This window comes from Pyricularia grisea, assembly GCF_004355905.1.
Source record: "Pyricularia grisea strain NI907 chromosome V map unlocalized Pyricularia_grisea_NI907_Scaffold_6, whole genome shotgun sequence".
In the NCBI taxonomy this organism is placed as follows: Eukaryota; Fungi; Ascomycota; class Sordariomycetes; order Magnaporthales; family Pyriculariaceae; genus Pyricularia; species Pyricularia grisea.
This window is the reverse complement of record NW_022156719.1, coordinates 2,881,650-2,895,227: the sequence shown is the minus strand read 5'-3', so window position 1 is coordinate 2,895,227 and position 13,578 is coordinate 2,881,650. Positions and strand designations below refer to the sequence as shown.

Below are 13,578 nucleotides of genomic sequence, written 5' to 3'. Positions count from 1 at the left end.
TTAATCGGGTGACAAGAACGAAATCAAACCTGAAGTCAAGAGATAGTGATTGGATAATTCAATGATTCTCGCTTCTGTTCATAACAAGTCTCTCGTGTAATCGTTGAGTCTTATCGGTAACGCAGCCCACAAAAGTATCAGGATTATCATCGGTTGTAAAGATTGAGAGAATGGTGCAAGTACAAGATAGCACCGAAGAGAAGGAAATGAAGTGAGGGAATGCCCCTCAGCGACAAAGTGGCACCGGACCAGTATTTCAGGGACCAGCCAAGAATATGCCTGTTCACAAAAAGAACAATGCTTAACCTTTAGGGAAGGATCCCACCGAGATGCCCTTTCCCACCCCCAAGAAGGTTGTCAAGAATGCCACCATTGCCCTTGCCATGCTTGTCCCTATCGGCATCCAGGAAGTCACCGGCGAGTGTTCCAATATCAAGTCCGAGACTTCCAAACAGACCGTCAGCACGGTCACAGATCTCGTCCCAGCTCTTGGAGCCAATGACATCGGCTGTAGCAGGAAGTCTTGTTAGTGATGCGCTCTATATATTACATATACGTAATTTTGAGGGTATAGTGGCCGTATAACAAGCAAAGCTTACGTCCAAGACTCGTGACAGAGTTCAATGCTTCGCTGATAGATGCCATCAACTGGGAGGAAAGCTCCAGGCCCGTGGTGATATTGTCAATTGCAACAGATCCCCGGCGTCCCTGGTTGCTATGTTAGTCGCCATTGCTCTTCTCTGGGCCATGGTGATCGAACTTGGAGGTGCCGTTGGATCCCTTGCCGGGCTGCGGGCCCTGGCCCTTTTGGAATCCGCAAAGACAACGACAGCACTGGCCATGTCATCAAGGCACTCTGATCCCCGGGAAAGGGAGCAGTGAAAGCTACGCTGATGGTAAGGAGAAGTGTAAAGAGGGTTGATGACTTCATTGTGCTCTTCTGTATGTCGTGAAGTATCTTAAGCGAAGTATAGCCTAGAAAGATGCCGAATGAGTGAAATATTTTGGTTCTGGTCTCTACTAGACGGAAAGAGGGTGTTTGCGATAACTCATGGCAGATAAGTGAAGATTTCATCGACTTATGACGAGGAGATATGGTGTTTTATAGGTCATCGGTTGCATATATTCTACTTGTTTTGATCTGAAAATTACAGTAAATAAGTTTCTACCAGAAAGTACAGTGAGGGGGAATATCAAGCAGCGAGAGATTCTGTCCATGCCTCGGCGTGTTTCTCGGCGCTGTATTTTTATATTTTTATTGTTCCCTTGGTGAGAAGCGCCGAAACCCAATTCATAGCTGTCCTACGTGAAGAGTTCTCCCAGCACTCATTTGTGAACAGTAGTCCTGTTCACATGGCTGCATACTGCTGTCAGTGATAGCCTTGCCGCAGACACTGAATTCTCCTTGCAGGGCTCAGAAATGACCAAGGGGACGAAAAGAAAGGGCTGCCACTGTGGTGTATGGCAACTCCTCTTTGACGAGTTTGCCCAGTAGCTAGGACGAGTATTGCCATTGCTAGTTTGGAAACTCCGACGAATAATGTTAACCCGTTCACTTGAAGCAAGAAATTTGTCCGGAGAAGATCACGCAAATAAGAATACAGTGTCACTTTGACTTGTTTCCATCGCTCTTGGATGAGGATAATGGTCCTGAAGCATCCCAGACAAAGCAGACAATCTTGCTGCCTCAGGACTCCGGTGCATGATATACCACGGTGCTATCCGATGCCTCGTCAAATTATGCTTGAATGACAGTACAGAATGTGCAATCAATAGACTCAACTGTTTTCAGAGGATCTTCATCGAACCTTCGGCCAAATGATAAGGAATTGCAAGTGAATCTAGGACGGGTCAGTCAACTGAAGGAGCAGCGAGACATTGAATAGCTTCGATTCACCAGGGGATTTGATTCGATAACCAGATACTGGACTGGGCACATGAAAGTCAGAAACAGGGAAGTTGCTCAAAAGGGTGGAATGTCAACTGAAAGGACATCCAAAGGCACGGCGTTGTATTTCAGCGATCGAGCGGTCGATCTCAATGGGTGATGAATCCCTTTTTGATCTCAGTCAGTCGATCTTCAGCCCAAAATCAATCAACAGTCATCGGATAGTGGACCCCAGTTTGCTTAAAAAAAAAAAAAAAAAAAAAAAAAAAAAAAAAAAGGTATTCAAGATGGGCAAGGAATTCAAGTGTTGCAGTATGTTTTACGGTAGGATGGGGGGAGTTGGAGATGAGTTGGAGTGTTTGCTTTTGCTGATGTGGGCCTGGTCTGCTCGATCCAAGACAGCGAGTTGCTTTATCCGCCAATCATAATGGAAGCGAACTTTGCAAGTGCCATTTTAGGCATTTCTAGAAGCCACGACGTACGTCATTCGATCCTTTTCCCCTTTGCAACAAGTAACGTACATACTGTAACATTCATCTGTTGGTTCTGCTTGATTCTCTTCCTGGCTGGTATTTCGTTCCAATTTTATTGTTTTAAAGAACAAACAAAGACAAGAAAAATAAAAGGGCAATTAATTAATTTCACTGCCTTGGGTAGGGTCAAGTGCTCTCGTTAGATATACATTCGAAAATCATCGCAAAAAAACATTGCTTGCAGAGTGCCCATTCATCCACCTACGTCAAGCAATGAACCGCGCACATCGGCGATGCTAAGCCCAAGGAAAGCTTCGCAGTAGTTCGACAGGGCTACCCGGCTCCCTCGATAGCGGCAGATACAGCAAGTACATTATCGTTTTTTTTTTTTTTTTTACTGGTCTTCATGCTAGCACTACCGACGCAGACAAGGCAGAGAGAAGAAGAAGAGAAAAAAAAGCCCAGGGATATCTCGCTTTGTCAGCTTGCTTTGCTTGTGTCAGACCCTGCAGCTAATAAGAATGTCTATGCAATCCGATCGATGGCTTCTTATTTGCTCCCGATCCTAACAAGCGGGATCTTGCACACTTCTCATACCCATCAAGGCCATTTGCGGGGTACAAAATGTCGGCTGTTTTTACCGGTACGCAGGGCACATCCGCCCCGATCTTGGGGGTAAGTGGAGGGACATGGAAAGCTGGTGAATTTGACGTGGGGTACATGCTTCTGATCCGTACTTTGTTTGGTACCTCCGTAATGGGCAACCTATACGAATGGTACCTGGGGTGGAAACACTGATCTGACCACCACCACCACCGATGAGCTTTTCGACCACGGTTAATACGGCTAGTATAGTACAGTACACATGCTTCCAGACCTGGTGCCTGCCGCCGCCCTTCACTCGAACCCCTCAACACTCGAGACTAGGTATACGGATTGTTTCTAGTCATAATCCATGTCTGCATTGCATTTTGTGCCCGTTTGTAACCTCAAGAGAGGAGAAACATCTATCCCACTCAACCTTGACCGGGCGGATCCATGAAGCCAGTGGCGTCCGCCTGGAACCTCGAGCTTTGCTCTCCAGTAAAAGGGGAAACCCCAACTTACTTTACGCAGTACATCCCATAGCAAGGCGAAGCTTTGTAGCTAGCTCTGAATCGCCTAGTGCTAGATTAACCAAGTTGCTTTCTAATCTCTCCACAACTTGGATGACCGTTCGATCACAGAACCCCCTTGATAGTCATCGCTTTTTAGTGCGTATCTGACGATCACGAGAAAAAAAAAGAAAGCCTAATAATAAGCTGGAACTTGCGTTCCTCGCATACCATACCCGACCCTACGGCGGATATATAAAGTCTTTGTAACCCCTCTCCAGAACATAAATCATCTTGTGCGTGAAACATCCCTTCAGACTTGCCCTTGAATATAATATCAATAAATTAATATCCTGTGAAAGCATCAAACCTCACCACCTGCGTCCCACTCTCTAAACCCAAATAACATACACACCATGGACCCAACCGGAGTAGACGCAACGCGGGAGCGCAGCAACTCGATCTCGTCTTCCTCATCTGCCGGAAACTCGCCAACCTCTCCCAAGCCTCGCCGTGTAGGTAGCCCTCTATTTTCCCTCCTCACCACAGAACGAAATACCCTTCAGCAGGGAGAAATCCCACAGCTCTGAAGAAAATTAGACAACAAAATTGCTAACCTTGCACACCCTCTATTCTTTTTACCCCTTTATCCAGAACTCGGCTGGACTCTTCGCTTCACTCGAACAGACCAAACGTCCCAGCGATCCCGCCTCCATCGCCAGACGCCAGAGCCTACATGAGCAACGCCCGACACCAGGTCTGTTTGGCAAGATGTGGAATACGTACGTTGAAAATCCAACCCTATGTGGGCTACATGGTAATCATTCGGGAAAGTAGGACTAACATTAAATCTTAAACCGTCGTTTGACAGCTGGGTCCGTGGCGTTCCACCATCATAGAAGAATATTAGGAGATGTATAGTACCCAGGCCTTACTTACAGGCCATGTTGGCCTTTTTATTTCTGTCACTGGAAAGTATTTCTTCATTGTGGACTAGAGGCGAAACAGGTTGATATCAAAGTGAAAGAGATGATATAATTTGTGCGCTGGGTCAGATTGCCATACACCCAATACCAGTTGTTCTTTTCCTTAAAGTGCGTTTTTCTTTAGCCATATTATATAGTCGCCAAACACGTTGCACAATTCACCTTGTACACTTACTTCACACCCAAGCTCCCCTCGACAATCGCACACAAATCGAGCAAAACTGACCCAAGGTTACAGCAAGGAATAATGATGACAATGTAATGCTGTTCTTGAACTCTCACTGCCGTCAAAATAAGCAAACTACCTCCTAGCTGTGTAATCAGATCCATGCAGCAAGCACAAATGACATGTGACGTTCCCGCTTATTAAAGGACGTTTCTTGAACTTTTTGAGCGGGCCGGCACCACGATGAGAGATGTATAGTGTGGTTGGTGAGTCAAGGTCCCTCCATGAACACACATGTACCAAACCTTCCCTAGTAGAGAGAAGAAGAAAAATAATAATAGGGAAACCACGTAAACCGATAATTGAGAAACCCTCTATAACCCTCCCGAACACCAGCGACACGAGTATGGCTAATTCGAACCGAAACAAGTCCCCGGCGGAGACCCACGGCGTATAGCGAAAACTAAATACGATGTCCGGAGATGACTCCAGGGTTAACAGTAACAGACAGCCGTTCGGAGAGGCCTTCGCTTGGGCCTAGATACGATGTTTTTCGCTCTCTGATGAGTTGATCATAAAATCAGTGGCCGCCCTCTTGATGACTCCTTGTCTACTGCTTCGGTTGCCTCGATGCTGGGTTTTGACACTCACCAAGCCGGGAGTAGAGCATGTACAACGCCATACGGTTGCACTCCTCCGTGCCCGTAATTGTAACCAAACGCTCGTTACTGTTGTCCTGAGGTTCGTTGATCTTGATGACACTGCCGCTAACTTGACGAATCTCGTTGATTTTCTGACCACCCTTACCAATGATGGCACCGACCATGTCGTTGGGTATGTAAATTTGCTGCGTGAGGCTGGCGCCACCGGGGCCTGGCATCTGACCATGCATCGGTTGATGAGGAGCGCCATGTACTTGTGGGCCGGCATGTCCTACGTGCGGTGCTGGGACATGGGCTCCGTAAGCACCTGCCTGAGCTCCATAGTGAGGAGGTACCGCCGGGTTCGGTTGGTGAGGGGCGTATGGGTTCTGGGGCGCGTAGGGGTGTGCGGCAGGCGGAGGCATTTGGCCGGCGCGCGGATCGGGCCGACGCCCATAGTTGTCGCGGTTGCCGTAGTTGCCACCAGCTGGCTGAGGGAGGTACGGCACAACTTGCATGCCACCAGGGACGGCTCCGACGGGACCACCGGCACGAGTCGCATACGCAGAAGCAGCGGGCCCACCGAACCTGTCATTGAGCTGCTCCAAGAGAGTGCTGCCCACATAGTAAGTAGCAATGTGCACAGCATCTGCAACGCCCATAACAACCAGGGAACGTTCCGAGGACAGAGGCAAGCACGAGTCCGAGGCGTTCAGACGTGCACCAGACGCTTCTTGAATCTCCTTGATGCGCGCACCACCCTTTCCAATAATTGATCCTATCAAAATGTGAGGGATGAGCAAACGCAATGGGTATGTCTTGGAGTGAGCACTGGAGGGCTCGGACAAAGGCTCGTTGTTCAGTGTCCGGATGATCAGACCAAACGCCTGTGAAAAACAAAACCGCCGTTAGTACCGATGGGGTTATGAGCATGTAGTACAGAGTTACCTCGAGTGCAAGTATTTACCTTTGCTACAGCATCAACGATTCCGCTGACCGTGAGAATGCGCTCCACAGCTCCCTTTTGATAATCGCTCACGGTGCACTTGGCGCTTGACATCTGGCGAATCTTGGAAACATTTTCACCACCCTTGCCAATTATCGTAGCGGCCTCGGGGCTGGATATGACAGCCCGAATGTGGATCCAGGCGCTCTCGTCGTGCGAGTCCGCAGGGGGGGCGGCTGCTTGGGTAGTGTTTGCGCTTGTGGTGCTAGCAGCGGGCTTGGACTCTGTCTCGGCAGCGGCAGCATCTCCTGAGTCGTCCTTTGTGCTATCTGCCTTGTCGCCGTTGGTCTTTCCAGAAGACCCGTTGGTGTCGGGCATTGGTGGTACGCCGGCTGAAGCAGGAATCGGGGGAAGACCGTTGGAGCCTTCCTTGGAGACATCTTCTTTAACTTCCTCATCGCTCCGAACAAACTTATCAAGGGCAGGTCGTTTCGCGTCTGGTTGATCGCCTCTTGAGGGCGATGAGGTGTCCTCGAGGGGACGTTTGGTCTTGGGTGTAGGTGAGGTCGACATTTTTCAACTAGATATCAGGTCTCTCTGTAACTTCTCTTGTGTATCCTTCTTGTCACGACACGTCGGTCGAAAATCGTGATTTTAAATAACTAACTCGATTAAATGCGACTGACTTATTTACACCTGGGGTTTTCTTCGAAAACGAACGGGTGTAATGGCGGGTGGGTGTAGTGCAGGTCAGGTCGGATTGAGGCTGAGAGGGTAGCTCGATCTGACTGGACTCAAAGGTCGAGCAATCGCTGGGAAGAATCAGGTTCGCGGTAGGGCCGAGGAAGGTGAGGATCGTGACCGGGATGCGAGAGCTCAGTAGAGAGAACAGGAGACCAAACGCTTGTGGACTTCTCGTTCCCGCGTGCTCCGTGGTGCGTAGGTAGCTTCGGGCGGACGAGCGGGCTTCTTGTCTTTTGGGACCGGGCTGGTTCAGGAGAGGTGCCGGTACGCAGTGAAGAGTATTTTGATGTGGAAATGGCCGGTGATGATGTGTTAGGTCGTCACGGGAAAAAGAAGATTTTTCTTGTTTCTTTCTCCGTTGCAACGAGGTTTTGGTAGATGAAAAATGTAAAGTGAAGGCAAGAAGAGAGTATGAGAGATGGGTCTGGTGCAGGGCAGGCGGCGATTAGAGAACCAAATCTCAAACCTCTTGTTTGCTCCGTTGTCCTTGATACAACTACAGCCTCGTGAAGTTTTTCGTTCCGTTGTCGGCAGGCTGAGGCCCGGCCACAGCTTTAGCGCTCCACCTGAAAAGAAAACGAATTGAAGTAGTACCTAGGGTATTTGCGAGGCTATCTTGGTTCAAAGGGTAGGCGTTGGATTAAAGCCCGGTCAATCGTGAGGGGCGAGTAAGAAAATAACCGATCAGCGGGCTTCCACGCTTTTGTCGCTCTTTGTTGAGGGTCGAGCTTCAGGCTTGTGCAGAGAACAGAGATTTGGGCTGTGCGAGGTTTTCGTATTGAAAAGAGTTGGGGACAAATGTGGCGTAAGCCAGAACTTGGTGGGCGATCGCGACAGCTATCACAAGCTAGAAACAACCCACATTAACTGTGGGAACAACTAACTGGATGGCAAGCAAGCCCGGGAATTTTTTTTTCTCTCGTTAGCAACAGATCTGCCTAGTTCAGTGCAGCCCTCTGGTATAAAAAAAACAGGTGGAGGAGTTGCCTAAGATGAATCGAAGGGGAAGGCAGATGGGGGAAAAGGGAGTGCCCTTGAAACTCGTGCCACGCGGGAAGTGGTAGAAATCCCAGATCAATCATTCACCCACGGCACTTTACTTCTTGGGATCTGCAACACGGTGGGCCGTCGTGAGACCCACCGTCCTTGGAGCTAGGTCGCACAGCGAAGCATAGACGCGCCTGGCTTCTTGGGCACAATCTAACCCAAGCTTGCTTGCTTGCTCGCTACCTACCTACCTACCTTACCTTACCTATAAAGCTGCACGTGTCCTCCGTCACCTTTCAATTTTATTTATGTACATCTTCTATCTACTGTAGGATAGAGTGGGTATTTGAGTTTTATTTCTCTTACCTAGTTTTCTTTCATCTATTGACTCGAAAGGAGTAAAAACGACGCTGTCGAGTCACCAATCCAAAAGAGGAAGAAGAAAGACAAAAAAATAAAAAGGGACTTTGTGATTGGCACTCGAGCCAACGAATCAATCATTGGGTCTGAAAGTCCATCCGTGTCTGTTCCCGCGACGTGACGGCTGGCATTTCTGTACTGTATTTACCGACTACCTACCGCTATCCTTCAAATATTGGTCAAGGTAGTTAGTTGCCTGCCTCATCCACGCTCGGACGGTCCGTTTACGTGCAGTTCGTTGATCATCTGACCGTCGGCGATTCGGGCTGAAATAAATGACCATAGCACTCCTTTACGATTCCATCGGCAATTTCAAAAATAAAAGTATACATAACAATAACGCAGCAAGGTACGACGCACGCCACTCCACTCATACTATTTTTGTTAATCGTCGTGCTTCGATATCTGGATCAGGGGCGAACTGTTTGCTACCCTTACCACGCCAAGGCAGTTCTGCTTTTTCAAAGTAAAATTCTGCCGGTTTCAAGTCCCGCCAGCAAAGCCAGTCAGGCAATCAGTCAATTTTGTTGTTTGCTTTGTCCTGTTCCCAGCCTGCATTTGTGTTGTGTGACCGTGACCCTGCCACGCGTCAACAGCGACTGCACTAGGCACCTGGGGAAAAAAGCCACCGGCTTGGAGCTAGGAGCTTGCAAGAACACCGGCGCCATTTCCATACCAAGGTGGTCCCAGTCCGTTCGCCGAAAGAGAAAATAGAGAGGAAAGGAAAAAAAGAAAAAGAAAACCAAATTCGCACGTCATAACAGCCATGTCCAGTCACGGCACAGGCGATAGCGAAAGGCATGCAGCCAGCATGAATCGCTCTATCGTCGAGCTTGAGAGGATGGTCAAGGGACTCGATGAAACCTTACATAGAGTATGTTTCAAAACGAGCCCCTGGCATAGCGTTTAACCGCACCGCGCCACACTGGTACCTACCCGTGATATGCTTATGGCTAACATGCTCATCCTGGGGTACACACGACAAGTAGATTCTGCAGTCGAGCGGCACTGCCGCAGCTGTGATTCCATCAGCCGTGGGATCCTTTGAGATAATGATCACGGCCTATCAAGATGTCACTGGATCGGCACCAATTTTGCCCAGTAGAGATTCGTTACTGCCTGCTTTGCTGGCGACGCGTAGGACCCACAGGACCGCGACCGAATCGCGTGAGTTCTTGGAGGCACAAGAGGCCGCTGTTGAAAGGGCTAGGAGAAAGCTCGAGGCAGAGGAGTCTGGTCTTGAGGACCAGCGCATTCTTCGAAAATGCCTAGAGGAACGCATCCAGTCGTTGCGTAACGGGCTTGAGTCAAGAACCGAACCTACACCCCGGGAAATATCGCACGGTCGGATCCAGGAGCTTAAAATCAAGAAACGAACTTATGACAGGGAAACCTCGGCATTACTCAAAACGTTCAACAAATTCATCGATGAACATCTCGCCCCGCTGCTAGCTGCCGAAGAGCTAGGAGGTCCCGTTGTGGGTGAGATGATGGACATTGATTCGGATGGCCTAGTGGCAGGCTTCAGCTCGCATGGGAAGCTCAAGAAGGCAACGGGCGCAGCAGATCCAGAGAAGCGGCAGCGTCGTATCGACGAGATCTGGGGAAGTCCTTCAGCTCGTCCAGGGTCCAAAACCAGGCAGAACTGGGACGAGACGGCAGCGGCAGGTTCTGACATGCGCGAACTTACGGAGCTGCTGCTGCAGAAACTTGTCGAGTCCGAGGGTGACCACTGGGCGTCTTATGTCCAGATACCAAAGGAGTCGGCGGCCGCCAGATTCCTTATCCGTTCCAGGGTCGCACAGTTTCACCCCAAAGATGCGACCCGTTTGCGGCTCATTGACTTTGGAAAAGATTTGGATGACTGAGATGACTGACGTCCACCGAGCTCGAATGAAATGTACCGACCGGAGGTACTCAGATTTTTTTTTTTTTTTTTTTTTTTTTTTTTTTTTTTTTTTGGCTTCGAACCGACATGACCCCGCGCGGCATATTATGGATGGAAATACAGACGACCCCGTCTAATGGGAAGCATAGGACGTTACGTTATACTACAAAATAAGCGCCTACTATATTACCGCAACTGACCCTAGATTCGGGAAGAAAAGGCCGAGAGACTGAACCATTGTGTAGAATGGTAACTCGCATCCTTGCATGCTGTTGAATACGCACCAAGGTATGTATCCAAGGGTACCTTGGCTGACTTGTTCCGTCCTTGATCAGCAGTCAAGAAGCTGTGCAAGACAGTTTGAAGTCAGGGTTGACCAGAGCTGACTGGGATTGCCCTGATGTGTATACTGGGTGGGCCATTGGCCAATGACATTCCACCATGTGCAACTCCATATTAAACGCGTCTTGTCCGTCGCGTTGCCCAAATCTCACCGCCAAAAAGTGGGGGAAGCAATTCGTGGGGCCTTGAGCCACTCATGGGCCATCAACAAAGTGATAACGGGATCAGCTTCTCTGCGTTCGATACAAATTGGCTCCCTCTGTAGGCTCTCATCTGCTCCACCTCAGTACTCGTAACATTTCTTCGCGGCTTCCCAGCAGTCGCTTCTCGACCCGATTTAATCAGGCCCCAGTCAAAGCATGAACGCCGACCAGACAGAGGCGCCCCCCTCCGCAGCATCCCCGCCAACCTCACCTCCTGCCAAGCGAGTCAAAGTCGATACGGTGCCCATCATGGCCGACCAGAACACCGCAGCTGATGCCCAGCCGGCCACCACCACCATCGAGCAGGCACCCCCGCTTTTGATCAAGAAGCTCTCGGACAAGGCTCGCCTCCCAACCCGCGGCAGCGCCTTCGCCGCTGGCTACGACCTCTACGCTGCCAAGGAGACCGTCATCCCGGCCCGCGGCAAGGCGCTGGTGGATACCGACATCAGCATGGCCGTCCCCGCTGGCACTTGTGAGTGATATTCCTTCTTTTTTGGGATTTCTTTTTTTTTTTTTTTTTTTTTTTCTTTTGGTTTTGTTCGTGGCTGCAAGACGGGAATTTTCTGTACATGATCTCGCCAGCTCATGCAAAAGCATCATTTCGCTACTACAGACGGTCGTATCGCACCGCGGTCCGGTCTCGCGGCCAAGCACTTCATCGACACGGGCGCGGGCGTCATCGACGCCGACTACCGCGGCCAGGTCAAGGTCCTGTTGTTCAACCATTCCGACGCCGACTTCAAGGTCGAGGAGGGTGACCGCGTCGCCCAGCTCGTTATAGAGCGCATCTACACTCCCGAGGTTGTCGAGGTGCAAGAGCTTGAGGAGAGCGTGCGTGGTGCCGGTGGCTTCGGAAGCACGGGCCGTAGCTGAAAGGGATGCCCAAGTCTTTGTAATGCGACCATGAAAAATTATTAGAAAATGAGGATTGGGAGGATTTGGATCGCATCCGGGCATCCAGCAGGCGTTTGCGGTATCATGCATATTGGTTCCCGTCTAGGCACAAAAACAACGAACATTAAACGAAAAAGCCCCGACATCATACGCTATCTAGGAATCAAAACGGATGCGCCAGTGAAGTCTACTCGTCTAACCCAAGCAAAGAACCTATTCTACCAAGAGAAGCCCAAAAGGAAATAAGAGATTAGAAGGATGGCCTCCTACATCGGCACCGCCCGAAGCTCCACCTTGGGGAACCGCAACGAATCCAGATTTCGCGCCAGCCTCAGCTCGGCAGCTTTGGACTTGTGTAAGTGCATCTTCCTCTTGTACTCGGCTGCCTCGTCGTCTGCTGCTGGTTCGGGACCCAACGCGGCCTTGATCTTGACCATGTCGGCGTCCATACTCGCCGACGTCTTGGTCAGAATCTCGTGCATCGTAGCAAGAACCTTCTCGGCCGCCTTGGCCAGGGGCAACTCGGATGTCTCTACCGAGTCGTCGCTGACCCACGACTTTTGCGCCTTGAGCGTCTCGTGGTCGGGACTGCTGAAAACGGCCTGGCGCATGCGTGCCACCATCAGCGCCGCGAACATGTCACCCGTCCCGCTGAAGTAGCAGTCGATGGCCGGGAAGACGATCTTGAAGAGCCGCGGTTTCCCTGACGATGTCCTGGTCGATCCCACTACCCACATGGTCTTGGTGGGATGGTCCGGGTGCGGCAGCGTGACCGAGGTGATGACGATGTGGGGAACGCCGAACCGAGTGTGGAGGACCTCGATTGCCTGAGTGAGGGATGTCAGGTCGACGATCTTGACCTCGGAAAGGACCCTTTCCCCCTATGTTAGTTGTTCTGCATAAACAAGGAAATAAAAAGGAACAATGGGTTTTGAGGGGAACATGGAGGGGCTGCTTCTTACTCGGCCTCAAACTGATTCGGGAGAATAAGATCAGCGAACTCCACAAGGCCCTTGTATGCTGGCACGACGTCCTGTGCCACATAGAGATTCCCATTGTCGCCCATAACTGGATCCAAGACCCAGAAGAAGTCTTTGCTCCCCTTCGCCTTGAGTTCTCGGGCGATCCTTCCCACAGCTTCTACGGCTTCTGCACCGGGTATGTAACCCGAGAGCATCATGTCGAAATCGTCCAGGTGCGACTGCTTCAGCCCCTCCCAAAGGTCCGAGATCTCCCCCGCAGAGACTCTTGTACCCTTAAATTGCCTATAGCCCGTGTGATTGCCTGCTTTGGGTCAGCTCACTTGTTTGTGAAACTTTTGTGCTCTATGGGACTTGATTTAAACTGGGCGAGCATTGCAAGATAGAAGATTTTGGCAAGGGGTTGGGTTGAGTTCGTTTGGGACATGAAAAAGATAATAGGAAAGGAGAGAGGTGGGAGAGCAAGTAACGGACTGAACTGCACCGTATTCAAAGCCGCAACCTCACAGCCCAGAGACTGCATGGTAAATACGGCGATTTTGTTGCCCACATTTCTGTGATGCCAGGGAATCAGTGAAAATCAGCAAATGGGGTTCTTGTTTTTCTCCCGAGGCCGCCTGTAACATGGGACGAAGCAAATTCTCTCACCCAGACACAACCTGCAAATTTGATGGTTAGCGAATGAACTTTCTTTACCAATGCCCTGCCTGGGCCGTTATGCTTGACTATGTAGGTGACTTTGTATCAGGGGGTTTGCTCTTACATGGCTAGCCACCGACAAGACCCGGGTTTCTGGAACGGATAGCTCCGAGTACATGGTGGGCGATTCGATAGGTTCAAGCCGACCAGGAGCCGAACCAATCCGGGTGAATGTTGGCAAAAGAAAAGAAACCCAACCCAACCCAAATATGGGATAATCGACA

The 13,578-nt window shown here is 50.1% G+C and overlaps 7 protein-coding genes across 7 annotated transcripts; 4 read left to right on the top strand and 3 right to left on the bottom strand.

Moving 5' to 3' along the window:
* Window positions 1-308: 308 nt before the first annotated feature.
* Window positions 309-931, bottom strand: PgNI_08831 (uncharacterized protein; the record flags this gene model as incomplete). Its single annotated transcript, XM_031128821.1, has 3 exons — window positions 309-508; window positions 600-708; window positions 890-931. 3 exons carry the CDS (start codon window positions 929-931, stop codon window positions 309-311), a joined length of 351 nt encoding a protein of 116 aa, XP_030978906.1.
* Window positions 330-882, top strand: PgNI_08832 (uncharacterized protein; the record flags this gene model as incomplete). Its single annotated transcript, XM_031128822.1, has 2 exons — window positions 330-525; window positions 725-882. 2 exons carry the CDS (start codon window positions 330-332, stop codon window positions 880-882), a joined length of 354 nt encoding a protein of 117 aa, XP_030978903.1.
* Window positions 932-3,871: 2,940 nt separating the features above from the next.
* On the top strand, window positions 3,872-4,354 carry PgNI_08830 (uncharacterized protein; the record flags this gene model as incomplete). The annotated part of the gene is made up of 3 exons (XM_031128820.1): window positions 3,872-3,970; window positions 4,110-4,237; window positions 4,327-4,354. 3 exons carry the CDS (start codon window positions 3,872-3,874, stop codon window positions 4,352-4,354), a joined length of 255 nt encoding a protein of 84 aa, XP_030978905.1.
* A 716-nt stretch (window positions 4,355-5,070) lies between these two features.
* On the bottom strand, window positions 5,071-7,958 carry PgNI_08829 (uncharacterized protein; the record flags this gene model as incomplete). The annotated part of the gene is made up of 3 exons (XM_031128819.1): window positions 6,216-7,958; window positions 5,222-6,135; window positions 5,071-5,167 (listed from the first exon to the last, which is right to left on the bottom strand). Exons 1-3 carry the CDS (start codon window positions 6,765-6,767, stop codon window positions 5,071-5,073), a joined length of 1,563 nt encoding a protein of 520 aa, XP_030979013.1. The 5' UTR covers window positions 6,768-7,958.
* A 261-nt stretch (window positions 7,959-8,219) lies between these two features.
* PgNI_08828 (uncharacterized protein) lies at window positions 8,220-10,213 on the top strand (the record flags this gene model as incomplete). The annotated part of the gene is made up of 3 exons (XM_031128818.1): window positions 8,220-8,694; window positions 8,760-9,219; window positions 9,335-10,213. Exons 2-3 carry the CDS (start codon window positions 9,112-9,114, stop codon window positions 10,211-10,213), a joined length of 987 nt encoding a protein of 328 aa, XP_030979014.1. The 5' UTR covers window positions 8,220-8,694; window positions 8,760-9,111.
* Window positions 10,214-10,934: 721 nt separating this feature from the next.
* Window positions 10,935-11,654, top strand: PgNI_08827 (uncharacterized protein; the record flags this gene model as incomplete). Its single annotated transcript, XM_031128817.1, has 2 exons — window positions 10,935-11,253; window positions 11,395-11,654. The coding sequence occupies 2 exons, from the start codon at window positions 10,935-10,937 to the stop codon at window positions 11,652-11,654; spliced, it is 579 nt and encodes a 192-aa protein (XP_030979011.1).
* A 287-nt stretch (window positions 11,655-11,941) lies between these two features.
* PgNI_08826 (uncharacterized protein) lies at window positions 11,942-13,472 on the bottom strand (the record flags this gene model as incomplete). Its single annotated transcript, XM_031128816.1, has 5 exons — window positions 11,942-12,548; window positions 12,638-12,959; window positions 13,130-13,209; window positions 13,304-13,314; window positions 13,419-13,472. 5 exons carry the CDS (start codon window positions 13,470-13,472, stop codon window positions 11,942-11,944), a joined length of 1,074 nt encoding a protein of 357 aa, XP_030979012.1.
* Window positions 13,473-13,578: the final 106 nt, after the last annotated feature.